This window comes from Carassius carassius, chromosome 11 (genome assembly GCF_963082965.1).
Source record: "Carassius carassius chromosome 11, fCarCar2.1, whole genome shotgun sequence".
Lineage (NCBI taxonomy): Eukaryota > Metazoa > Chordata > Actinopteri > Cypriniformes > Cyprinidae > Carassius > Carassius carassius.
Window position 1 is genome coordinate 28,605,452 of NC_081765.1, and position 27,388 is coordinate 28,632,839.

General features: G+C 36.7%; 1 protein-coding gene across 2 annotated transcripts in view; it reads right to left on the reverse strand.

Annotated features, from left to right (window-relative positions):
- Positions 1–27,388, reverse strand: part of LOC132153152 (zinc finger protein 385B-like) — a 129,004-nt gene that overhangs the window by 85,475 nt on the left and 16,141 nt on the right. Inside the window, exons 1-2 of one of the 2 annotated variants that reach the window (XM_059562455.1) lie at positions 13,119–13,258; positions 12,729–13,043 (exon numbers count right to left, since the gene is read on the reverse strand). In XM_059562455.1, the coding sequence (XP_059418438.1) occupies positions 12,729–13,043; positions 13,119–13,134 (331 nt within the window). In that variant the 5' untranslated portion in view covers positions 13,135–13,258. Of the gene's footprint in view, positions 1–12,728; positions 13,044–13,118; positions 13,259–27,388 lie in introns of those variants that run through there. The other variant, XM_059562456.1, reaches the window with a different exon arrangement.

The following is a 27,388-nucleotide window of genomic DNA, read 5'->3' on the forward strand; positions in this document are numbered from 1 at the left end:
GTTTTGTTACGATTTTGTTTTATAGTAAATGTTTTACTACACTTTTTTTCCTAAAAATCTTATAAATAAATAAATATGGATAGAACTGTGAAGAATAATTAGAATTATACTGTGGCTACAACATGATTAGTCAGTCACAGCTCAGATTATTGTCATACTATAATCTGCCTCAAATCATCATTTGCTCCATATTGAGTGACAAGCTTAATTCTCTCCCTCTCTCATTTCACCTGATCCCAGCATCCTCCTCTCCTATGCATGTCACACTCCATTGGCTTGCACACACACACACACACGCCCACAGGAGAGTGTGTCTGTTATGCCCCCCGGATGCAGACACAGTCATGGAAAACTCCTGCCTCCTCCCCTCATGCAGTCCCAGCGCTGCCCTGCCACTGACCTTAAGGCTGCAGCTGACTTACGGATGAAAGCATCTACAACTCGTTTCACGACGCTGGGTTAAAAACAGGGCTTCGAATTATATGAGAATTTGCCTTAGAAATGATTGGAGATGAAATTAGAAATAACATGCTACACGGTCACATACCTACATTTAGGTTCAATTTAGGTCGCAGATGTTTCTCCTAAAATAGAAAGCATACAAAATTACAACTAAAAATACAACTAAATTATACAATAAAAGCTCATGATAAGCTTTAATTTAGGGATCAACATTGTCTGAGATGTTTCTCCTAAACTCCAGCAAAATTATATAGACAATTGTTGATGTACATATGAACAGATTCAAAAGCTCAGACAATGCAGTCCTAGACGATATTGAGATCTCTCACATTAGATTCGAGACTTTGATGTCTTAAATCTTGCAGCTGTCTAGGAGAAACGATTGAGATATTAGAGAGATCTCATTTGCCGTTTGTCTTTGCTGTGCTTACTGCTGCTTGAAATCATTACACATTTTTTCAAAGCGCTTTTTGTCTTAAAAGAACAGTGCAAATGTGACTACAATGTCATTTTTCAATTACGGAATAAATTAATTTATTCTGCAAGTGTCAGGACATTAATATGCAAAGAAACAGCACATTTGTAATGCAAACAAGACTGCTCACCTATGTTGAGAAAGCTTGTCCACATTTTTAAAAAACAATAATGTATTCGAATGACAAGTAAAAAAAAAAATAATAATAATTCAAACTGTAAGCATGTATTCCACAGATTGTGCGGTGCTGTGAGAAGAGCTACAGCGACTCAGACTTGTGTCTTATTATCTGTGAGACAATAGTCTTTAAGATCAATGCATCACCTCAGACACTGCTTCATTCCCCCTCTCAGTGGAATCCCTGAGTCTCTGGCACACACACACACACACACACACACACATACGTTCATACACCCATCTGCATGAGGAGGAGGGAGAGAGAGAGAAAAACTGTGTCATCCGGCTGATTACCACGGGTCACTGATGCTCATTCATTGTAATGCACAGAGCACACATTTTGCACAAGATAAACACATAATCTCCCCTCTCTTCTTCCTATAGATTGGCAGAGGAGCAGCACGGATGATGCTATATGACTACTTATTTGTCAATGCAATGATTAAACTTGTCAATGACAAATAAGTGCATCAGAGATGATGAAAGTGTAGATATCGGCTATATGTGTCATTTTTATGGGACACATCCTGGCCAGGATTTTTATATTTGCCTTTGTTTTCCTGTTTTCATACTTGCTGAAGGTAACAATCAAAAAGTAGCTTGCCCAAAACCTGGATATTTTAGGCAATATAGAAATCCTGGCCAGGATGTGTTCCATAAAAATTGTACAGTAAGTATGGTCACCCTACAAAAGTGAGAAATATTTTATATATATATATATATATATATATATATATATGTATTTTAAATACATATATATATATATATATACATACACACACACACATACATATATATTCAGTAACACTGCAATACATTTAATTTGTTTTTGAAATATAAAAACTAAAATTTAATAAATAAATAACTACATATATATATATATATATAAAACTTAATAGCTCCAAGTCAGAAAAAAACACCAAATAGATAAACAAATTAATAAGGGGGAGAAAACAACATCCCTGAAACAATGTCATTTGTGTCACATCACAATGTCACAATGTCACATCACTGAGAGTATATAAAAAGAAATACTGTATTTTATATATATATATATATATATACCGTATTTTCCGGACTATAAGTCACACTTTTTTTCATAGTTTGGCTGGTCCTGCGACTCATAGTCAGGTGCGACTTATTTATAAAAATTAATTTGACATGAACCAAGAGATATGAACCAAGAGTATATATATATATATATACACACCAAATAGATAAATAAGGGAAAAAAACAACATCCCCGAAACAATGTCACATCATTGAGAGTATCTAATGAGCAATGACAGGGCTCCATTGATGACTGTACTAAACCAAATGACACATTCGTCATTTGGCTCACGGGCTCGTCACAAATCAGAATGACTGGAAATCTAAAAGAACCTGGGACGCTGAGAGAAAGAGAATCAGATGGATGGCTCCTGCCATCAGAGGTGACAAAAATGAATGGAGAAGTGGCTTGCACAAGCTGACACTCGTGAATAAATGGCCATGCTGGCTTAGGTAAATGTGTGAGTATATATCACCGGATGAGCCCCGTTACCCCATGGCTCAGAAAGCTTCAAGCAGCTGCCAAATGACATACTAACACTGCTGGTAACTGAATATTTCAGCTCTTGTTGGACTACACGAGCCACAAGTAATGTCACACTGAGCTATCACAGTTACATCTAGTCATCATTTCCAAAGGCAAGCATCACCTGTTTGAGTGTGAGTGTGTGTGTGTGTGTTAATTACAGAACAGTGACAATGTTCCACTGATGACCACTGACTGAATGAGATGGATGTAAAAATAATCTTTATTTAAGCCACACATCTACACAGAATCTCAACATGTGATGCAAAACATATTAAGTGAACATGAAATACAAGCTCCGTTCCAAAACCTATTGCCCTGCACTGATGCACATTGCTGTCTAAGATGGCATGATACTATAAATGAAATAAAATTAACTCTGTTAACAAATGATTCCCTTTTGACATTTCACATTCCATCACCTGTGAAATAATTAACTAACTAACTAAATACATTGTCTTTCTTTTGCAGCAAGGAAGATTGGTAGCAGCTACATTTTTTTTGTCAGTGTTGGATTATTGTTATATCATACATATGCGGGCATCTAAGCACTATTTACAAGCTTTCGATTCAGTTTATTATGGAGCATTAAGGTTCATCAAAAATGTAAAAGCCTTACTCATCATTGTTTATTGTACTCTCGGGTTGGATGGCCGGTGTTGTTATCCCATAGACTTAAGCATTGGAACTTATTTATACAGAAAATCATTTTAGGTTTACTTCCTTCGCATTTACAGCAGAGTATCTTTCAAAAAGGTGTAAAAAATTATGGGCTTCACTAACAAGACTATTATCTTTAAGCATCCCTAAAGTTCGTACTAATATGGGTCAACGGGCATTTAGTTATGCTGGTCCATTTGATTGGAATCAACTGCAAGATAAGTTATGCTTAAAAGAGTTGGTATCACTAAATGATTTTAAATACATTTTAAAGGATCTATTTGTAGAGGCACCTGATTGTAAATGTTTTGAGTGATTTGTGTGTTTCTGTGTATGTAAATGAATGTATTTTGTTTTATTCGTAACTTAATGTGCTGCCTATCTTGCTCAGGACCCTCTTGTAAATGAGAATTTAATTCTCAAGAGTTTTTAATTTTCGGTTAAATAAAGGTAAAAAAATGCAATCATCCATTGAAATCCCGAGGGTAAATCCATTAAGCTTAAATCCATTGTTAATGAAATGTCACACCTCTGGAGTAGAGAGTCCTGCTGTGTTCCTCATTTACGTTCCTTTCCATCTCATCTGTACCCCTGCTCTGGTCAGGCCAGCTCACTAGCTTTGAACTTTCTGTGAGACAGGAATACTGAAATACTCACCAGTCGTGTTGCTAACCACGCGATAGATGCGATAGACACTTTACTCAAGCAAAGAATAATTCCATACATCATGTGTGGTCTTTTTCTGTTATATAAAATAGAACTGAATTTCCTAAAAATTGCCTAAAAAAAATAGTCTCATATTAAATAAGAATTAATTTCCCAATATAATTTTTATTTTTATTTATTTATATTTCATAGAAACAATTTGCACATTAATCAAATAATTTTATGTCACTGCTCCATTCTCTGGAAACCTTTCACACTCCTTTCACATCAAATCAATATTTCATGTCCATTTGTGCATGCATCTGGCAAGAAGGTCATTATTGCAAAATAAACCCCTTTAGGAAGACCTGATCCCCCTGTCTGGGTTTATTTTGTGATAATGACCGGCTGACTTTCTTACTTTAGTGGGAAGATGAAAGTGAAGTGTCTGAAGTAAATGTGCAGCATAACAAAAAACAGGAACCAGGTGTCAGTCTACTGATGTGTCCCCACTGGCCACTGCAGACAGTTCGGTTGATTATAATGGAAGTAATCTAGTTCCATCATGTCAGTCTAACCAGATTGAGCTGTTGTTTTGAATGCTTTAAGTGCTGAAAACATTATCCAGTACCATTAACTGTTCCAGATTTCCAGACTTTTGTCAGGATTTTTTTCAGCCCTTGCTTTTTGGTGAAACCCTGCATAACTTGCAAAGTTATATTCAATTCAATTCAATTCTCTCTCTCTCTCTCTCTCTCCTTTGCGAAATGGTGCTTTTAGATACTTTGTGGTCACACAAAGCAGCATCTCTCTCCGAAACATGTTTTTAGCATAATGATGAGCTCACTTTTTTTTTTAAGAAAGTGAAAAAAAGAGAACATAAACAACAGTGGAAAAATAATTCAAATATCTTTTGTTTGCCTCTAAACATATGGGCCCATTATTCAACTTTAAACGGCGAGTAAAGGCTGTTTTTCAGGAACAAGGCACGGCATATTCAAAGAAAAACCCACGCCAAACTAATGCCAGGCTACTTGGTTTACAACGCAGAGCATCAGGTCAGGGAGCCAAATGAAGATAAAGTGCCCGCTGCGTATAAACAAACAGAAAGCAGGAAATTCACGCCACACACACACGCTCCCAACAACATCACAGCCATGAATAACTTGTCATTCTGTGTGTGTGACCCAAGCAATTTCTCTCCAGGATAAATTTTGAAGGTTAATCTATAGGAGCTGGATGGGGGGTACAAGTTCACGGACATGGACAAATGTAAACCCACATGGAAAACAGGCCGACGGGAAGGACAGGCCATCTGCTGGGAGGCGTGCGCTGGCCGTCCTGGACTCATCAAACGCCTGTTGGGTGGGTTGTCTCTCCCTCTGGCTATTACATGACCACATCAAAAGCCAGGTGATAATGCGCCGAAGATGAATTGTAATCAGATCAATGAATTCAAATGTGGTCAGTGATGGATTCCACATTTGAAGAAGAAAGAGGAAGGAGGAGAAGGAGGAGGAGATCAAAAAGAAGAAGAAGGTTAAGAAAAAGCAAAAGAAAGCTGTAAAGAAGAATAAAATTGTTAAGAAGAACAAGGAGAAGAATGTTTAGAAGGTGAAGAAGTTGAAAAAAAAACAATAAAAGGTAAAGAGGAAGAAGGTTAAAAAGAAGAACAAGAAGCCTTTTTATTTTGAGCTGCTAAATAAATAAATCTGATCACACTAGAGATGCATTGGATTCTAAGGTATAAATGTAATCCAGCTAAAGAAAATCCAGATAAGAGATGGAAGTTTATGGCAGGTGTAAAGGTGGCCTGTGTGTTTAAAGTGTACATTTATGCGTGAAGCCCACAGGGCGACATGCTCTCATAGCTCCACTCTGAGAGCCTAATTTTCTCTTGTTGAGATGAGATGTGGCCACATTCGGGACATCAGATGAGAATACCGCCTCACACCTCTGCTGCTCTAAATAGTTTAAATCTTTCAACCAAGATCATTAAAGTTTCATTCCGGCGATGTCAGTACCTCACGCACACGTCATGACTAATCAACTGAGACTACATCACCGTGAGGCGACCACATTTCACCAGATGGCAGACGACTCGCCAAATGATTTATGACATTTATTCATCAAACACGCTGCATAATTCAAGCAGTTGTTCATTTACAAAAAAACTCTCCTAAGCAAAAAAACATTTGTGAACAATTTTACATTTTTAGTCACAAATCTGGTGTTTTTTGTAAGGGGGCTCACTTTTTAAACTGGTTCGGTTCCTAAACTGACCCGCATGCATTAAAGAGCTTGCACATAAGGAGTTAACAAATAAAAGGAGGCAATGCCTGTGAAGCTGATGTGCACTGAAGGCTGGCATCATACTGCATGTTGATTAATTATGAGGACGGAAGGTAAAAAAGGGTTAAGTTTTTATAATGCATTCTAGGGAGTCATACACAACCCCAACAGAACAGTCTGGATGGAAGAATGATCAGAACCAGGAAAGATGGGATGCTGTAAACACATTCACACATAACAAATTTGAAAAATGGCCCATCCTTTGACTATATGTGTCAGCTTCTTTCTACAATCCTTACGAATTATAAAAAATGTTGAGTTAAAACTGACAGAAATGCACACAATTTCACCCTGACTGTTCACTTGGGTGATTAAAAAAAAATAAAAAAATAAAAATAATAATAATAAATAAATAAATAAATAAAGCAAGGACAATGTTACAAACATATTGTTATTTCAAATAAATCCTTAAATTTCTAATCAACAAAAAAATAAAATAAAAAAGGAGAAAAAAGAAACGATTCACAATTTGTTTGTTTGTTTTCTGCTGAGCACCAAATCAGCATATTAGAATGATTTCTTAAGGATGATGTGACTCTGGAGACTGGAGTGATGATGCTGAAAATTCAGCTTTGTCATCACAGGAATAAATAACATTTTTTAAATCGTTAATGATTGTAATAATAATAGTAAATAATATTTTAAAATAATACTCTTTAATACTGTTTTATTTTCCTAATAACAACATTATCTGAAAGGAAAAATAAAACATATCTGTGATGCATAAAAATAAAATAAAATAAAAAATATATTTGAGCCACACTCAGCTACGCTGTGAATGTACCTTCTGTTTGTTTTAATCTGAGGTACTTCAGACAGAATCTAAGCAGACTATGATGACTCAAAAAACAGGAAGAGTGAATTTGTCTGGCTAATTCATGCCATTATTCAGTATGTTTTTTGTCTACTTTATCAATAGGAGTGGAAAGAGTGGAAAGGAAATAAAAGGTGAAAAGGAACAGGACAGCCAGACTTGAACTCAAAGTCTCACTTGTCTTTTTTATTTATTTATTTGTATTATGTTTACTAATACATCATTGATCTTAGTTAAATATGATCATCTTCACCTGCAATGAAGAAGCCATAATATTGAAAATATCCCTTTTTAAGATGATAGCACTGCCATCTAGTGGAAACTACTGCTCTGACCACAACAAGAAAGTGATAGGTTACATATAGGCCCACACACACACACACACACACACACTATCACCAGTGTTGGGGGTAATGCATTACAAGTAACGCGAGTTACGTAATCAGATTACTTTACTAAGTAACTAGTAAAGTAACGCATTACTTTTTAATTTACAAGAAAATATCTGAGTTACTTTTTCAAAAAAGTAACGCCAGTTACTTTGTATTCCCATTTTTTGACTGACAAGCCTCCTGTTCCCATATTGGGAGAAATCGGAAGTATGGAGGCGTTGTGTGCTCTGTGTGAACATGATGTTACTGTAGTTCTAGACTAAATGTGAATGTGCATTAATTCATCCCACTCACAAAAAAACAAAACAGATTTAGTATTCATCAAAATTAATCAAAACAGTGAAATGCAAACTCTAATTATTTGCAGGTTTGCGTCATATTCTAATATATTAAATAACACAAATGTATCTATTCCCATTTTATTAACAGTGTCTTTGCTGCTGACCTTTAATGATCCAGTTCAACCCTACTAATAATTAAAAAATGACTTTAGATAAACTAACAATTGTGCTTCATTGTTTTTTTTTTATTGCTGAAGAGTGTTGAACCTTCTTCTCCTGTGTTCTACTGTACAGACGTGAATTTACTTTTCCTTCAGCCTGAGGTTTATTCATTACACTTTTTGGTGTGAAAGGGCTTTTACATTTGCTATAAATAGAACTTCTTATATTAAAAACAATCAAGCCCTGCTCATATTTAAAAAGTAACGTGAAAGTAACGCAAAAGTAATGTAACACAGTAGTTTCCATAAAAAGTAACTAAGTAACGTATTTAGTTACTTTTTTAGGGAGTAACGCAATATTGTAAGACATTACTTTTAAAAGTAACTTTCCCCAACACTGACTATCACACACACAAACTATAGAAATGTACTCAGTATATAGTAAATAATGACGTGCCATGTTGGCAGAAATACTCTCTAATACAGATGTGAGGAGCTCTTTTCCTCAACACTTTGAGCAGAACTGATCTACTGTCAGTCAACAGGACACCGCAGTAAAGCGCAGCACATCTCCCTGCTGTAATTACATATGTCCGGCTCAGACTACAGCAAATAATGAGCAGCCTGCTTAAAGATTCAGAGCCACTGACACCGCCTGCAGCGCGGGGCATTGTCCAACTCAAACAGGCTCAATCACAAACACAAAAACTCAATGAATTCATCAATGAGAATTCATTTTAAAAACACAGAATCCATACAGATATATAAATAAATAAATAAATAAATATATACATATTTTTTTTTTTTTAGACTAAGATAGACTAATTTAAAATTAGTTTAACTTTAGGGTGAAACATGACCTGGATGCATCTGAGATACTTTAGATATGCAGTATATTATACTATAGTACAGAATATTTCACATAAATCTAGAATTCAAAATATTCACAATGTTCTATATGATTTTGTGTGTGATAAGAATGAAGAAATATTTTGTGCTTTAATATATAGTAATAATAATAAATATATATATACAAATTTTTGAGTGTGTATCATGATATAAAATAATGGTTTTCCAGGTAGAAAAAAAAGGAAATAAAATAAAAGTGCAAAAAAAATAATAATAATAAAATAAAAAATATTACGTGAATGTGAAAATACTAAATTTCTTTGGCTCTAGCTAACCTGTTCATTTTAATGGCAGTTGAGGTGTTTACAGATGACTGCTCAAACGCACCAGGCCCTGCAGCTCTTACTGCCATTTATTGAAGCTCCATGGAGCACCAGAGATTCTCCCACAGAGAGAGAAAGATGAAAACACGTGAGCTTTCCCTCCCAGACATCCCTGCAGGAGCAGCAGCTGTGCGGGGCAGATGAAACATCTCACATTCTCACATCAACATGTGCATGTGGGCTGACGTACAGTACACAACACCAGCCAAACGTTTAACCTGACAAACACGTGGGAAACTTGATGACACACAAAATATTCACTTACATCATGTTTTACAGGAAAAAGTGAATTTGCTTGTCACACATCTACTGAGTGCTTAATCCTGTTCTGTTCACACTGAGTTTGGTTATTTACAGGAGTGGAAACTGCAAATTAAATATGCACAGTCTGTACAGAACTGAATTGAACAACTACTTGCAAATGCAATTATGTCATAATTTTGGATACTTAGAGCTATCAAAGTAACTAGAATTATTATTATTAAAAATTTTTTTCACAGAAACAGATGTGTCTTGATATTTACATTTTTTTTTCAGGATTCTATGATGAATAGAAAGTTCATAAGAACAGCATTTGTTTGAAATAGAAATCTATTGTAGCATTACACATATCTTTAATGCCACTTTTGATTTTGATTTAATGCCTCCTTGTTTAATAATAGAATTAAATGAATTTCAAAACTTTTGATTGGTAGTTCATAATATAAGAAACAATACAGATATAAACAAATCACAAGAACTTCACATTGTGACTCAGATGTCAATATAAATAACATATGGGCAGATTTCCAAATTTCTTGTGTAAAATGTATAGCTAACATCAAACTGACATTCACATTTCTAGTTTACAGCTGCAACCATCACAAGTCCAAGAATGAACACTTCTGTAGACAAACAGAATGATCATTTAGGGAATTTAGAAGATTTTTTCACTCCCCAAACTGTATATTGTGAATGTGGCCAAAAATGGTGACATCTTTTGGGTTTAATAGTAGAGTTATGTCATGGTGGGAAATAATCATATCTATTCTTCATAAGGGAAAGCACACTGATTATTTTACCAGCATTCATACAGTCATGAAATTCACTCTGACAAAGTACACCAAACAGTGCTATACGCTCTTCAAACTGAATAATAAATTCCATTTTGCTCTGGCTGCCCCTTGAAAAGAGGCAAAAGTTTCCCCATGGACTCCAACACCATCTGTCTAATGTCTGTAGCCTGTATGCTACTTTTCCAGCAATCCAATGAAAGTTGGGTCACCACCACTCTGACACTACACTGGAAGCCACAGTCCCATCTGCCAGTCCAGTACCAAGTTCTCACAGTTCCTCTCTGCCCCTCTTGCACCAGGACAACCCAAACAGTTTCCCAGGTAACATGCAAAGCAAGAGTGTGTGTGTTTAAATATAAGGGTAACCTGGCATGCATGTGGAGCCTACTCATATGCTGAATGAGCCATTAATACAGCTTCATCTTTAGTCTCGACAGTGCAAATAGCTTTGTACCACCCACCAACCAGACTGTGAACACACTGATAAATTGTCACTTACTGGTCAAGTGAAGGTGCTGCCATTTGCACCAGTAAAACATGCCAGCACAACCACAGGCCTGTTAAAGAGGCACTTTATCCTCGAAGGCCCATGTCAGAAGCATACTTCAGTGAAAAAAAATGACATTATTTGTCAGAGACACCCAGGAGGTTACAAAGATGATGCACAAGCCTGGTTCTGCTATATCATGGCAAAAATTCCCCAATGAATACAAGACTTCATCCCTATAAAGGATTTATCTAAAACATCCAATTATAACAAATAAGTAAAATGTATTTAGTAGTATTTGTATTATATTTTGTGCATTATTTACAGGTATTGTCTACATGAAATATATTTTATAGATTTAGAATATAATTTTTGTAAAATTGTCTTGTCTCTTGTAGTGTCAAAGGTTCACGATCAGAAACTGGAAAGTTGTGGGTTTGAGCCCCACAAAAAAAAGACCCTTTGGCCTAAGAAAAGCAACTAATATGGTTGATTGCATTTGGGGTGGAGGGGAAACGAAGGAATGGTTTACTAAGAAACGAAAGGTTGTCATCATCATTTATTGTTGTTCCAAACCTGTATGGACTTTATTTTTCATAAAATAAAAACAGTAACCTGGCCACTGTTTTCATTACAGTGAAAGTAATAAAGAGTGAGGCAGCTAAATTAAAACATCATAAATGTTCCACTGAAAACACAACTTGTGCGCTATATTGTCAGTCTTCTGAAGTCATACAATATATATATTTTTTATGATAAACAGGTAAAAACGTAGACATTATACACTGATAAATTCAGTGAGCAGTTAGTGCAACCTCAATGACCAGATAATTTAGTCAGTGAGTTCAAATTTGAGATCTAAACTTACGAAAAAATCATTAAGGTATGTTTTTCCTAAAAGCATTGTTAGCCAACTATGGTTCCAAGTTCTGTTGTTACCAACATACAGTAGTACAACGATTCAGTGTTTCCCGAAACCATACTTCTAAAAAAAACTGGCAAACAGCATTGCAAACTTGTGCTGTTGGAACTCCAGCTCTCCACCTGTTTTTACAAGCATTCGTTTTTATTTTTTTATTATACTATTGTAGTTACGTCAGTGTGTTACACTGTTGTAGGCACTTGATTGAAACTTGATTAACTGATTCATTAAAAAGATTAAGTCGAAGTAAGTTGTTAGTACACAAAATGTTTTAATCAAATTTTTCAGGAAAAGGACGTGACATGCAGTACAGTGACCCATACTCGGAATTCGTGCTCTGCATTTAACTCATCCAAGTGCACACGCACAGCAGTGATTAATGAAAAAACACACACACACCATGAACACACACCCAGGGCAGTGGGCAGCCAGTTTTGCTGCGGTGCCCGGGGAGCAGTTGGGGGTTCAGTGCCTTGCTCAAGGGTCTCATCTCAGTCATGGTATTGAGGGTCGAAGAGAGCGCTGTACACCCCCCCCCCCCCCCCACCTACAATCCCTGCTGGACAAGAGACTAAAACCAGCAACCTTTGGGTTACAAGTCCGACTCTCTAACCATTAGGCCATGACAGTTGTTAGTGAATAACATTACTTACCAAAATGAATCATATGACTTTAGAAGACCGGATATAAAAGTGAATTCATAGAAACGGACTACTTTCTTGGCTCTTTGCATGATGTATTTTTGTCATTGAGCTTGACAGCCCAAAAACTGACCAGGATATTCTTTAAAAAAAGTAAAACGGATCTGGAAATGGCATGAGGGCAAGGAAATGATGACAGATTATTCATTTCTGTGTGAACTATGACTTTAATAAGAACTACTCTTTAAAAATGCCACATGAAATGAAAAGGCGGGTCCTCTGATTCAAACACAAACTCAGTGTACATTACCATCAGAGCGGTTTACGCCTGCACAATAAAGCATGTCATTTCAAAGCATTGCATGATTCTCTCTCCTCTGGGTTCTGAGGTCTTACCTTGACTGCTGCTGCTGAGAGAGTGCAGAGGAGCCGGAGCCGAGCTGATGCTCGCCGTGGGCAGCTCTCCATTATTCAACTGTTTGACCCTCTTGAGGTGAGACTTTCCATTGTAGTGGACCTGGGCCTGCGCAGCGGAGTGCAGCTGGATGTTGCAGACATCGCAGAGTGAGTAGAGCAGCTTCTTCTTCTCCTGCTGGAGCTGCATGTCTGTGTTGGCATCACTGGGCTCCTTCACCTCTAGGCAGGCTGGAAAGGCGAAGCACAGCTGTCCATTTTCTATCAGCTGGGTGGGGCTCAAGGGAGTCTTCATACCTGCGGGACAACAAAGAGACAAGGGGTTGAAAAGCAAAAAGTGTTTAATTCAAACCAGGATTGGTGGTCACTCACCTTCTGAGTTCAGCATCACCCCACACAGAGCTTTCTAAAAACGAAGTTGAGGAGAGTTTACATCCCTAAACCACCAACGTAGAGAACTGAAAATGTGCGTGAGTGCGGATGTCTGGAGAGCTTGTGTGGGCTACACGGGTGGCTGAATGTTCTCATCTCCCTGAGCTCTGACTCCTCCCCTCGACAAGCTCAAGCCAAGCTTCCCAACTTGTGGAACGGGCACAGAGCTACGGACTGACCTCCTGTGCCAATCTGTTGCCTTTGGTAAGAGATCCGACTTGCATACCTCATGCCCATGGTTCTTACACAGCCAATGTGAAAACAGTCATGAAAACAAGCAGCAACGATGAGCTTATTCCTGTCAGTGGCAGCAGATGCTAAAACCACTATTGTGTGTCTGGGGGTCTGTAAGACTGAATAAATTGCATAAAACCTCCCTCCTGAGCCACGACCTCTCAAGCCCTACAATTGAATGGCCACGTAATGGATAGCTGCACTGGGCAACGGTGATCTCTTTAATCTGAAAATTGCAAAAACTGCATATCTACCCAGTCTGCACTAATGCCACGGCTGGAGGCTTCCTGGGCTGCATGACAGAGGATAAAAGAGCATAAAGATACCATTTGAGTGAGCTGCACCTTTGAGAGCAAATATGCGAATACAATTGAAATGTCCATCACTGTGCTCATGTATGCGTGTGTACATGAGTGTGTGAAGAGATAAATTGCTGCTAAGCTCAGCCAGGTGAATCTTTTGAAAACATGTCTACATGGCACCCCCCAAAATTAAAAAAGATAATAATGCATTTTGCATCATTTTCATGACATTATCTAAATATTTAAAGGTAAAATTTAGACATAAAAAATTAAAAGATATATATATATATATATATATATATATATATATACATACACATACATGCATACATATATACACATACACACACACACACACACACACACACATATATATATAAAATTGTAATACAAAATTGTATACTGTATATAGTACATACATCTTTTATATATTAAGTAATACTAAATGTATATTAAATATTATCTATGCAATTTAAATAGTATTTAAAAATATTTTTTTGTAGTTTCTTGAATATACTCTATATAAAACTTTGGTATTATAAATGTGCTGTTTAGCTTTTTTTCATATTACAGTATTACAGGGCAAATATGCTTAATTAACATGACCATTTCACAATACAGAATCTTTTTTTTTTTTTTTTTTTTTTAGCAAAATAGCATGTCTTGTTTCTTCCTTTTGATTTTAGGGTGCAATGACCCAGACATGGATGAAAGTATAAAGACTGTACACATGGAGTCCATGTTTGGGTCTCTGTCCAGTAATCCTCCTGACAGGGTCTCAGTAATCTCTGTGGGCATCTGCACACTCTAATCCCTGCAGATAAACTTCCACTACCATCCTCTGCCTCTTGGGCCATTCAGATCTCCTCCATTCCTTAGCACCTTCTCAAGAATCTACTGTATTCAGAGAAAGAAAAACTGTAAGTGGAAATCCCTGATGTTAATCACTTTCTTTCAATGTCGTGAATCTATTTCTCTAACTCTATGCTATTACTTAAGCTTTGCTCTACTTTTGCGGTGGAAATGAGGCCAGTGAGAAAAAAGAGAGAGAAGCTGCAGTGGTTTTGATGACAGGGATTCCAGATATGTTTTGCGGTTTGTGTCCTGGGGTTTGGAGGAAGTATGTCGCCTGTGATGCTCAGTTCACATCACAGACACATCTGTTCATTTAGCAGTCAACTAATCAACCAGCCAGGGTCCTCTACTTTCCTCCAGTGTCATCTCCAATACTGTGTCAATTGGGATGCAAACTTACATACTGCACACTTCTTTTTTTAAATAGTATGTGATACTATACTAATTATATATTATATCTTTAATTTGGCGTCAAAAGGTTTGTCACATGCCTGTACAAAATAAACGTGAGTCTCTTATTTGAATCTTTAGAATCACCTGAACTGAATCACACAACAGACGAAACTGAACTAGTAGGATTTATCATTTAAAACAATGCATAATTTATTGCTAGAAAATAATGATTTGCTTATTAAACTTGATGTCCTTGCTATACATAAGAAAGGCCATAAATGCAGTAATCTTGAAGCAGATCACAGATCAAAGCAGCAGCACAAGAACTCTAAAATGTTATCGATGTGACTGATCAGTGGAAAGCAGTGACTCCATGAAAGTGGCCATTTGAAATTTATGAAGCAGTTCGACTGTGTGACAAGTGCAAACATTTCTCAGAGATTTTCTGAAGGTCTTTTTGGAAAATGCATTTGATGCATACAGCGACAATAAAGAGTGTTTTGATCCCGATAATGCATTTCTACAAAGCACTCCAGCACAGAGAAAAACAGAGAGAAAGCTTTCTTAGGTAAACACTTGACTGTTCTATGATAAAGCTCACCTTTGCATGAAATTGTTTCACTTATGCATTAAGCCAAACAGGAGAGCAAATGCAAATTTTGGTACAATATAAGACACACTGAGAGGTTAAAAATAGCCTGAGAACATTCAATGAAAATACATTATATTAGCATGCAAAATGTGGAAGCTGAATGTGATGTTAGCTAAGATTTGACTGATTAGAGTGTTCATTTCATTGCACATTCTTCGTAACTGTTCTTGCACACTTCGTACCCTCAAATCTTTTCCAACACATTACTCTCTCTATTTCTCTCGTTTTCTCACTCCAGAGATATACTGTAGATCATAAAGGGCAGATGATTATTGCATTAAAACAAATGAGATATGATAAGTGTCAAGCTGTGGTCATGTCAGATGGATGCCTGTGGGCAAATGTGAGACCGCCAGCTGAAACGCTCCCACCCTGAACTGCTCTCCTCCCTCAGTTTTAAGATGGAGAGCTGTGCACTCAGGCATGTCATGTGCAATCAATGGTGAGATTCTGAGATCAGGCAACAGGAAGTTAATAAGATACTAACAGGTCAATCCAGTCAGGCAAACAGTAACAGAGAGAGACGCCTGATGCGCAGAAATAAAATAAAATGAATAAATAAAAAACAAAAACGCATAAAAGGAGGAAAAGGAAGAGTAAAAAAGAGCACAGTCCCTTAGATGTAGCCTAATGTGTTTGGTCGTGGCAGAATAGATCTGCTTTGCTGCATCACAGCAAGTACAGAGACTTGCTACGGCTAATATATTCACAGACATGCTGCAGTGAGCATGTAAAGAAATACTGCTTCTGCACATATAACATAAAATAACCCCCACAAATATTATAAAGAAAATCACCACGTAGTCGATCTATACAGGTGGAGCTGGGGAACTTGGAGGGTTTCTGAAGCATGTTGCAACTTTTTTTTTTTTTTCATTAAACTCTAGAATATTAAGCAATTAAAAACATCTGTGAAAGTATATATGAGTCATTGACACAATTAGTAAAAAAAATGGTTGAATCATTCAAAAACAAAAACACTGTTAGCGAAATGGAGTAAAAACAGTCAATAATGTGTCTAAATTGTAAGTCAGTTAATATTAATGACTTGTTTATTGAACTCCTGTTGTATAAATTCAATGTCACATTTGCAATCTTGCTGATAGTTGGGAAAACATCACCCTTCGGCGTTTGATGTTGCTTACGTATTTTATATATTATATCAAATCTTTTTCTTTTTGTTTTTTGCGTAAGCAGCACTGAAGCGATCCGTCATTTTAGCTTTCAGATGGGTTATATATATTTCATACAGAGCAGTATCTTCTATTCTAGTATATTCATTAAGTGAAGGCACTCCAAGTTGTGACACGATAAGACAGAATTGGTGCTTCCAGTCTAGACAGCTTTGCTGATGATAATGGTGACTATTTTGTTGCACTGCACTCATGTACATGGGGAAAATACTTATCTCAGAAAAGAGAGAGGATCTAAGAGAAGCATGAAAGAAAAGTTAGTTTATACTATGAGAAGAGATGCTAACATCCAAACAGAGGCATTTCTATGCTTAAACATTGAATCAAGAATCAGCATTAAACATGTCTCAGGTAAAATGGTTTGTGGCCCTTGGCACAGAGCTTAAATGGGTGACCTTTGGGTGGGCAGGTACTGATAAATACACTGTAGGCAATATTTAAGAGCCACAGAAGTTAAATGTTAATGCTTTGGCACCCTTAGCTTCTATAATAGTTTGGGCTTAAATACCAGGTTTACCCAGATATTGAGTTATTTGCCAGGTTGTGGGAGTGGAATAAAAATAGCAACATTAACTAAAAATCACTGTTTATCTAGAGACCACAGACAGACAGAATCGCTCCGTCTTTGCTGGGAAGGGTTTTTGTATTTAATTTATTATTTAATCCTATTGAAATTCCCTATTAAAAAAGCCTTGCAAATGTATTTGTGTCACTAGAACCTTAAAAAGTAATGGTGCAACATTAAAAAAAAACCCTAATCCTATGTATTAACAATAGAAATACGCTTTTGTTTTATTCATTATTCAATGAATGCTTAAATCACTGAATTTTTGCAATGTATGCATCACTGGAACTTTAAAAAGTAATGCCAAAACTTTTCTAATAAAAAATAAATAAATTGAACCCTACACGAGCAATACTATGCTTTTATCAATGCTAATTATGATATTCACCACTAATTGAAAAGTCTAAAAACATATTTAAGACTAAGAAACTACAGACAGATTGAGATGTGTTTTATGATTTTAAAAACATAAATGTGTAACTATTTGGATGGCAAAAAAACATTGCCTTAATTTAAATGGCTCAACAATTTATAATAATTAAAGTGAAAATTAATTGATTTATAAATTAAAAAAAAACTGAAATATATAAATATATACATACATACATACACACAATTAGTCAATTTCTATTAGAGGCACAGAGGGAAACACACACACATACATACATACAAACAGACACACTATTGCTAAATGCAAATGTCAATGGTCAAAAATACCACTCTACCACTAATACCACCATATACAAATGATTGTTCATTAAACATCAGATAACATTTGATTGGTTATGACTGTATTGCATTACGCAGCATTTTAACTTTCAGTATGAACAGACCATTTTTTTTTAGCTTTTCATACTGGGCGCATTTAGGAAACAGTGTAAATGCTAGAAAGCACATCAGAAATGTAAGAAATTACTTCAAAGCTCTACCAGGGATCATAAAGATGGAGAGGCACTTGTGTCGCACCTGGTCACCTGTGCCTATTTCAAACTTATGGTCCATTGTGAAACCCACAGCAAAGATCTCACAGATGGAAAGGCCGCAGACGTGTTTCTGCAGCCTAATTCCATGCTAATGCCTTTCACTGGAAGCTCTTAGCAGAAACACAGAAAAAGAAAATGAATGTGAAAATGTTCCACTCCGTGTGTGTCTGTGACACGGAGGGAGGGCTTGGCACACATATGTGTAACATCTGGACAGTAAGCAGTCTGTTAATGGAGGGTCAGCAGCTTACAGAAGTGTCAGGTGAGGACTGGAGAGTCTCAATGGCAAAGCTGTTCACAGATGTCCTCAATGTGCCTTTGACCCAGGCATGTGGATATTAAATAAATAAAATAAATAAAAATAAATACATTTATTTATTTGGATATTATATAGCCATTTATGCCAATCCACTATATAAGCAGTTTTGTATGGAAAATACTAGTTGGCATTTACTACACCGAGCCGTAATTCACTGACAATCTACACAAAATCGATGTTAAAATCCCAGGCGATTCTTTGTCAATTTTTCAAAACTATTTTGTGTTAGTTGTCGGTAGACTACGGCTCTGTGTAGTAACTGCCACTCCACCTGAACCAGTGTTGCCAAGTCTGCGATTGTTTTTCATGTCCGCGGTTTGAAGCAACCCCACTACCAATAACGTGATATTTAGCCCCTAAAATGCGAATTTTACCGAGGTAAGCCTTCCAAAAAATTTAAACTTCCAAGCAATTTTTATCGGGGAACCTCCTGGAAACGCGATTGGGCTAGTTTTGGACTAAGTTTTAAGAAGCAACTGGGCAGGATTTGTTGTGAAATCCTGGCAACCCTGATCTGAACGCACGTGCTGGAGATATACTTCTAATTACAGGAGCATCTTTACTGATGAGATGCGCATGAAAATCGCATTCGATTTTTTGCACAGCCCTAGAAAATACTTGCACCGATAAGACTGTGAGCTTAACAGATGTATGTCTGCATGCTTTTGACGTTGTGGTCAAGAGGACAGAACAGACATAGAGACCGTAGTTGAGTGGAGCATCAGATAGGTAGTTGTGTTGATGGGGGTTTTTCACAATGCTGAGGTGTGTGGAAATACAAGAGGTAAAACTGCTTACTAAGGAGTATGGAATCACTGCACCTGCTCCGCCGGTTACACAGAGCCTGTGCTCCTGATGAGTGACCTCAGATTCAGCACACACAGAAACTAACTATGAGGGAATGAACAGTTCCTGTTACATTATCGGTCTCAGCTTCACAGCAGTAGCTCAGTAAAGCAGAACATTCATAATTCACCTCTTATATTGGATGTTTCTGCCCAAAAAGTAATGAGAGACAGCGCTGATGCTTTTCTTTGTTCTTTTGGAAATTTTAGTACTTTTTATTTTTAACTTGGTTAAAAAGGGTACTGGTACTTTCAACTTCCCAAATTGGAAACAGAGCATGAACTCTGCAAAAAGTCATAATTCACCACATATTGGATTTTTTCTCTCCACCAAGTGCTGTAATGAAAGATGGTGTTATGAAAGAGCAGCAGAATTTTTTTTTTTTCTACAAGAAATGTGAGCTGTGTTTGCACATACTATTAGTAAAGGAACATTTCGAGTTGTGTTTCATAACCGTAATAAAAGCAGGATATTGATGATTTGCCTCATACTGTATATTGGGTGGAAGGTTGTTAATTCTAATGCCAGTAGTCAATTCTAATACCACATTTATTTATTTTTTAATGTTCAAAGAAACAGTACAAACAGTAATATTGTGAAATATTATTACAATTTAAAATAACAGTTTTGTAATTCAATACATTTTCAAATTATAATTTATTCCAGTGATGCAAAGCTGATTTTTCAGCATCATTACTCCAGTCTTCAGAAATCAGTCTAATATTCTGATTTGGTGCTCAGGTAACATTTCTTATTATTATTCAATTGTTGAAAACAGTTTTTGCTGTCATTGAATAATTTCAAGTAAACCGTCAGATACAAACAAACAAACAAAATATTGTAACAGTGAGTTTGTACATAAAACACATACAAATGTTTAAATCAGCAGTCTGCCTCAACTTAAAAACAGTATTTCAGACCTATAAAACAGACAACATATCACTGAAGAAAAATACAAATAGCATGGACACTCCAAACACACACGAGCACACAGACACACACATTCTCAGAAAGACTATAAATAAGAGTGATGAGACATGACTGTATTTACCACTCATTATCAAAGAGATCCATGGAGAGACAAACTGAAGAAGAAAGAGACAGAGAGAGTGACGAGGGCACCGAAGAAAAGATGGAAAAATAGAGTGAAGGAGACAGAAATAAAAAAGAGGATATGCGAGAGAAAGATCAGTAGAGGATTTGGGGTCAGGAAGATTTTATTTGACTTTTTAAAGAAATTGTCATCAAAACTGATGGTAAAGAAATGTATCATGTAAAAGATTTGTCTTTTAAAATAAATCCTGATCTCTTGAACTTTCTATTCATCAAAGAATTCTGAAAAAATCATGGTTTCAACAAAAAATATTAATCGTCGGTTATAAGAAATGTTTCTTGAGTGCCAAATCAGCATATTATAATGATTTCTGAAGGATAATGTGACCCTGAAGATTGGAATAACATCTGCTGAAAATAAGTAGCATTTTAAATTATAATAAAATACAATTTTATTTTAAATTGTACAATTATTATAATACAATTATAGCTAATTATATCTACTCCGGTTAACTATTGTTTTTTTAATGAATAGGCTGAATGAATGATTCAATGACTCCTTCATTCATTCAAAAAAAGTTTAATTCCAGGATAACTCAGGTTTCTTAAAACAAATCCTTAAATAAATGATTAAATGAGTGATCATTTAATGTGTGAGGAAGGGAGGGAGGGAGGGAAGGAGGGATGAAAGAAAGAAAGAAAGAAAGAAAGAAAGAAAGAAAGAAAGAAAGAAAGAAAAAAGAAAGAAAGAAAGAAACACGAATTTCAGGAAAATAATTTTGGATACTGAATTTCTTATATATATATATATATATATAAATTGGTCCTCCATTCCCAGCCCCATGCCTGAATGTGAGTTGAGTGGCTGAAGCACACAGAAGGCCTTTGGGCACCATGCTGCCAATTTAGTAACAAAGCTCATGTCCCGCTTAGAAAAACTGTCACACATGCCTTTCTCATGTAATCTCACCCTCTCACGTCAGACTTACTGTGGAACTCACTCAACTGTGACTTCATCGAGGTCCAAAGTATGTATTTCATGGCTCTGTCACATACTGGAACTCAGGGACAAGCTGCTTGATGGTAAAGTGGTGAAATTGGGTTTTTTCCCCATTTTGTGACTGTCTGAAAATGTGTCTGGTGCGTTGACTAATTTGGACTTCGTTCTCCTGCTTTAGCTGGCATGTCCTGAAAAAACAACAACGTTTGCGACTGATTCTTGCAATAAAATCAAAAGGAGAGAGAGCAAACAAGAGGAAAGGATGCTACTGGCTTAGAGGTCCATGTCCTGTCATTTGTCATGTCTGAGAGGAATGCTCTTAAATAGTCCCTGACTCGAGTAAACCCTTCTCCTGGTTCAGCTGGCACGTCTAAGAAAAACAACAACATTTGTGGGTACTTTTTCAGTGAGCAACCTGAATGGGAAAGTGTGACATTCTCAACATTTGAAACAGAGCGAGGTTAGACTCAAAACCAGCTAGACGGTCTCTCCAAACCAGAGGAGGTAGAAATGCATTCAGGATGTTCAATGGAAAGTACAAATGAAATTCATGAGAAAACACAGGATTTGAACAATTCCATTTCATGACCTTGATTTCAGGACAACATTTGGTTTAAAGGACTCTGAAATTAAAGTAACGTTCCAGGTTTAATATGAATTCTCTTGATTATAATAGAAATTATTTTGATTCAACCCACAGTTTGTAAATACAAAAGAAACAAAAAATGTGTTTACATTGCAATGGAAGTCTATGGAAAAAAGCTGCTCTCAACCTGCTAAACTTTGTAACTTCTCCATTATGTGCCCAAGGATACCAGAAAGAGATGCAAGTGACACCATTAAGAGGTGATTTAGAAAACTTTACAGCACAAATAACATATGCTGTTAATAAAGTTTATTTTGTATTAAACCTGGAGCATTTTTTTTAAAACAGTATTTTTGGTAATTCGTAGTTTTCTAAAATAACTACTCATTTTAGTTTTTTTTTATCATTTAAAAATAAAATAAACAGAATATTACACGCTCAGAAAAAACAAAGCTCTTACTAGTGTTGCACGGTGCACCGATACTTCAAAAGTATCGCGGTTCTCGAAAATTAAAAAAGTCACGATTCCTAAATTTATTAGTATCGATACTTCAAAGAATGACTGCGTTCCAGATTTGTAAGAGACGTATTTCATGTTGGTGTGTGCAACGCACGCTTCCAGTGCCTCCCTATGAACGTCTGTGTTTCTTCTCCTCACGCAAGCTGCAAAAAAGCACTACAGCGAGATGGCTGCATTAGTGGCTTTACTAAACTGATTTGGCTTTACTAAAATGTGTGCATGATCGCATTAAATAGTTTAAATAAGTTGTTCAGATGAAGAAAGCATGAGGTTTTCTTGCATAATTAACATTTTTATTGTATGGTCAGACAGTTTCGGGGATTAAACGTGGAGTTATGTTCTGTGCTAAATATGACAACGAGTGTATCTGCAAAGCTCCTATAACTGCGCTTTGTATCTGCTGATTGCTGATCGAGATTTACATGCTTGGCTCACTGACCCTGTATACTCATTCATTTCGTTCATAAACGAGATGTATCAGTTCAGTTCTTCGAACTCGTTCACGAATGAGAAGATCTCTTGATCTCGTTCAGTGAAGGGCGTATGGTTCACTACATTCAACAAATCACATGCTCCGTCACATCTTGAGTAACTCTTTGACAGGATGAAACCAGTCTATGGATGAAACAGCTCACAGAGCTGTTCACGAGCTGCGCATGCGCTGCTGTGGAGGGAGGAACTTCAGTGAACGAGAAATGAGTCAGTGGATTACCTGAACGAGAATGATTCGTTCACCTAAAAGATTCATTCACGGACGAACCATCACTAGTGCAATTTAGGTTCTTTGTTAAGGTTACAATACGAAGGTCTAAGTAGCAACGTATCTTCCATGATGTCCTCGATGCGGGGGTCGGAGTGGGTAAAGAAATTTTACTTTATTTGCGGGCTGGGGCCAAATAATTTCATGAAATTTCATGAATTTTGTTCAAATGTTTAATATATCTGCTGTTCATATGTTCATTTATGAGTGTGTTATATGATTAGAATGTTGTCCCCGTTCTAAAATAAAGCACAGCAATGATATTTGAGAGTGTATTTTCCCTTTTCAGGAAAAGTATCGAAAAAGTAAAAAGAAATCGCAATTCTTGACTTGGTATCGGTATCGAAACAATAATTTTGGTATCGTGACAACACTAGCTCTCACTTCAGTGGTACTTAAAGGTAAAAAAGGTACATCTTTGTATTATATTTAAATCCTAAATAGTGCAAAGTAATACTTTAAAGGTATATATTTGTGCTTTAAAAAATTTAAACAGTTTTAGTTTGTCAGACCAAACCTCATGTCCAGCTTTCTATTCAGACCTCACCGTGTGCCAGCTCTCCTCACACAGTAGCTGCATTCACAAACCCACACAGAACCGACTTCAATTCCAAGAGTTATTGCTTGCTGTACACAGAGAATGAACATGTTGACCTCTGACAGACTGAACTAGCCTACAACATCCCTATATGGAAAATAAATAAATGAATATTAATTAAAAAAAAAATTATATTTATTAAAAACCACAACTCTTTTCAGTATTAGAGTTAAGAAGAAATACGTTTCTCGAGCAGCAAATTAGTATACTGTCCTAAAGACTGGAGTAATTGCTGCTTTTCCATAACTGGAATAAATTATATTTTAAAATATAGTACAATAGAAAACAGTTGTTTAACATTAGTATAATATTTAGCAATATTAATGTTTTCACTGTAATATGAAAAACTCCTTTTAAAAAATTCTTACCGACTAAAATCTTTTGAATGAGTGTGTGAGTCTATATATAACCAATCTGTGTGCTGTAAATACCATGTGACTTATCACATTTCACCATAAGAATAAGTCTGCTTCATATATACAATATATATATACAGTATGAGTTATAAGATATATGTGACGTACAGTATGGGAATAAAAACACTGCATCTGCTTTAATGCAAGACTGCATCCTGTATGAATTTCCCTTAAGATCATTACCAGTCTAGATGGGGATCAAGATGCTATAATCCCTTGAAACTTGATTCCCCATCCAGCACCAGTGCAACAAAACAACCACGCCTCAGACCTTGAAACCAGAGCAAAGCAGTACAAACATTTCCACCCTTAAAGTCCTTACGGCATCAGCATCATGCAAATAGTTGGAGTGTACCATTACAGAAAGCTGTCCGTTGACTGCTTATGAATGTCAATATTGCTGAGCTATTTAGAGCAGAAGGTGATGACGAAAATGCAACTGTATACAAGCCGACTGAGAAGAAACACTTGTTGAAAGCTGTGCTGTATTACAGAGGCTAGATTTCTATTTGATGAGGGAAATGACAGTGCTTGCAAGGCAGAAAAAAAGGTTACGTTTTCCAGTGACATTTCCATGAATACATCATGCCATTGTCATGACAGTATGTGTCTTGCTTTGTGCAGGAGAATCAACTACTTGCCCATTCACACAGGTTTTTACCCTCCTATCTGTGCTAAAGATGTCAAAAGTACCATTACTTTGTCAAAAAAAAAATTATTCCAACAATTTCAGTTGAATGAATAGAGTGCATGATTTGATTTGTGCCGCGTCATGTTTAGGGGCGTGGAAATGTCCCCAGAATAACAGAACTGGTGTAAAACTCTTGGAAGTATTTAAAAGATTCTATGCTGTGAACTTTACATTTTTCATATACTTTTGAAAATCCATTGTTTAGTTGATCCTGATTAGCACTTATTGTCACAGTTTTAAACATGACGGCTTTCTCCTAACATGAGGGGGTTTGAAGTAACGGCATATTTGTTTCCAGGCGGAACGTTAAAGAACGCAAGATGCAAGCCTCCCTGAAATCCTGCAAAATTCAATAAATCAGATGACTCCCGAAGTGTTTACATTTTTGTGTGCCATATGCATCAGACTTCCAGCCAGCGGTCCATGGGCATGATGTCTGAGGCGGAGACTATATTTTGCATGGCACCCAGCTTTTTCTGCAATGGTTTATTTCTGCTACAAAATAAGTGATATCGCCAACTACAGGGCACTGAAAGTACTTTATCTTGAGCGTTTTGCTCTTACTTATCCAAACTTGTCAACAAGTCTACTTTAAGAAAATGCGAGCTCCTTAGCAAGTAGTTGCTATAGCCCCTTTCACAATGCGACTCCGGCAAATACACGGGTAATGTGTCCTGGCAATTGTTCCCGGGTCGCTAGATTTTGCACTTTCACAATGCCAGCGATTACTCTGTATATGTGCGTGCTTTCACACACAACCCGTAAAGGTCCCGTAAAGACACGTGATATCAGGGCATGACGTGTAATGTATGAGTCGAAAACGTTAGGCACGTTTAGTGGTGGAAATTATCATTCTTTCAAGAGATTCGTTCATTTTCAGTTCCTTCACCAAAATGATTTGTTCAGAATCGTTCACTGATTCGTTCAGTGATCATTTCTTCGTATTACACAAAATATGCCAGCAGGTGGCCAAAAACAGTGTCTTGTGTGTTATGTCTTAAGTCAACGAACGTATTCACTTGTTACAAAAACTGATTTGGCTTTAATAAAATGTGTGCACAATCGCATTCAATATATAAAGTCTAATTAAGTTGTTCAGATGAACAAAGCACAAGGTTTTATAGCATAATTAGCATTTTAATTGTTTAGTCAGACAGTTTGTATATTATATATTCACATTCATAAACCGGGGATTAAACGTGTAGTTACGTTCTGTATGCTAAATATGAAAACAAGCATATGTGCATAGTACCTATAACTGCGCTTTGCATTTTGCGAGATTGTCATGCTAAATGGCCGACTGACTCGGTTTACTCTCATTCATTTCGCTAACGAACGAGATAAGCTACGAACCAGTTCATTTCATTCACGAATGACATGTATCCGTTCATTCAACTCGTTCACGAACGACATGTGTACCAGTTCAGTCATTTCATTCACGAACAAGATGTACTAAATCATTCAACTCGTTCACGAACGACATGGGTACCAGTTCAGTCATTTCGTTCACGAAAGACATGGGTACCAGTTCAGTCATTTCGTTCACGAAAGACATGGGTACCAGTTCAGTCATTTCGTTCACGAAAGACATGTGTCAGTTCATTCGACTCGTTCGCGAACGACATGTGTACCAGTTCAGTCATTTCATTCACGAACGACACGTGTCAGTTCATTCCACTCGTTCGCGAACGACATGTGTACCAGTTCAGTCATTTCATTCACGAACGAGATGTACTAAATCATTCAACTCATTTACGAATGACATGGGTACCAGTTCAGTCATTTCGTTCACAAACGATATCTCTAGATCTTGTTCAGACTCATATGAAACTCGATCAGTGAAGGGCGTATTCGTTCACTTCATTCAACAAATCAAATGCTCTGTCACATGTCATACTCGAAGGCTTTTGGCTCGAGGTTGAGTAACTCTTTGACTGAATGAAACGGATCACAAAGCTACACAGAGCACTGAGCTGCGCATGCGCTGATAATTGCGCCGCGCTGCTGTGGAGGGAGGAACTTCAGTGAACGAGAAAAATGAGTCAGTGGCTTACGTGAACGAGAATGATTCGTTCACCTAAAAGATTCGTTCAAAAAGAATGATTCATTCACGAACGACACATCACTAGGCACGTTATACTTTTACTGAAGCTAGCGAACGATCTCAGCTTCAGCGCGTAAAGTGAGGAACTAACTGATCTCTGCTTCTTTACAGTTTGCAAATGTTTTCGTTGCGAACGTTGA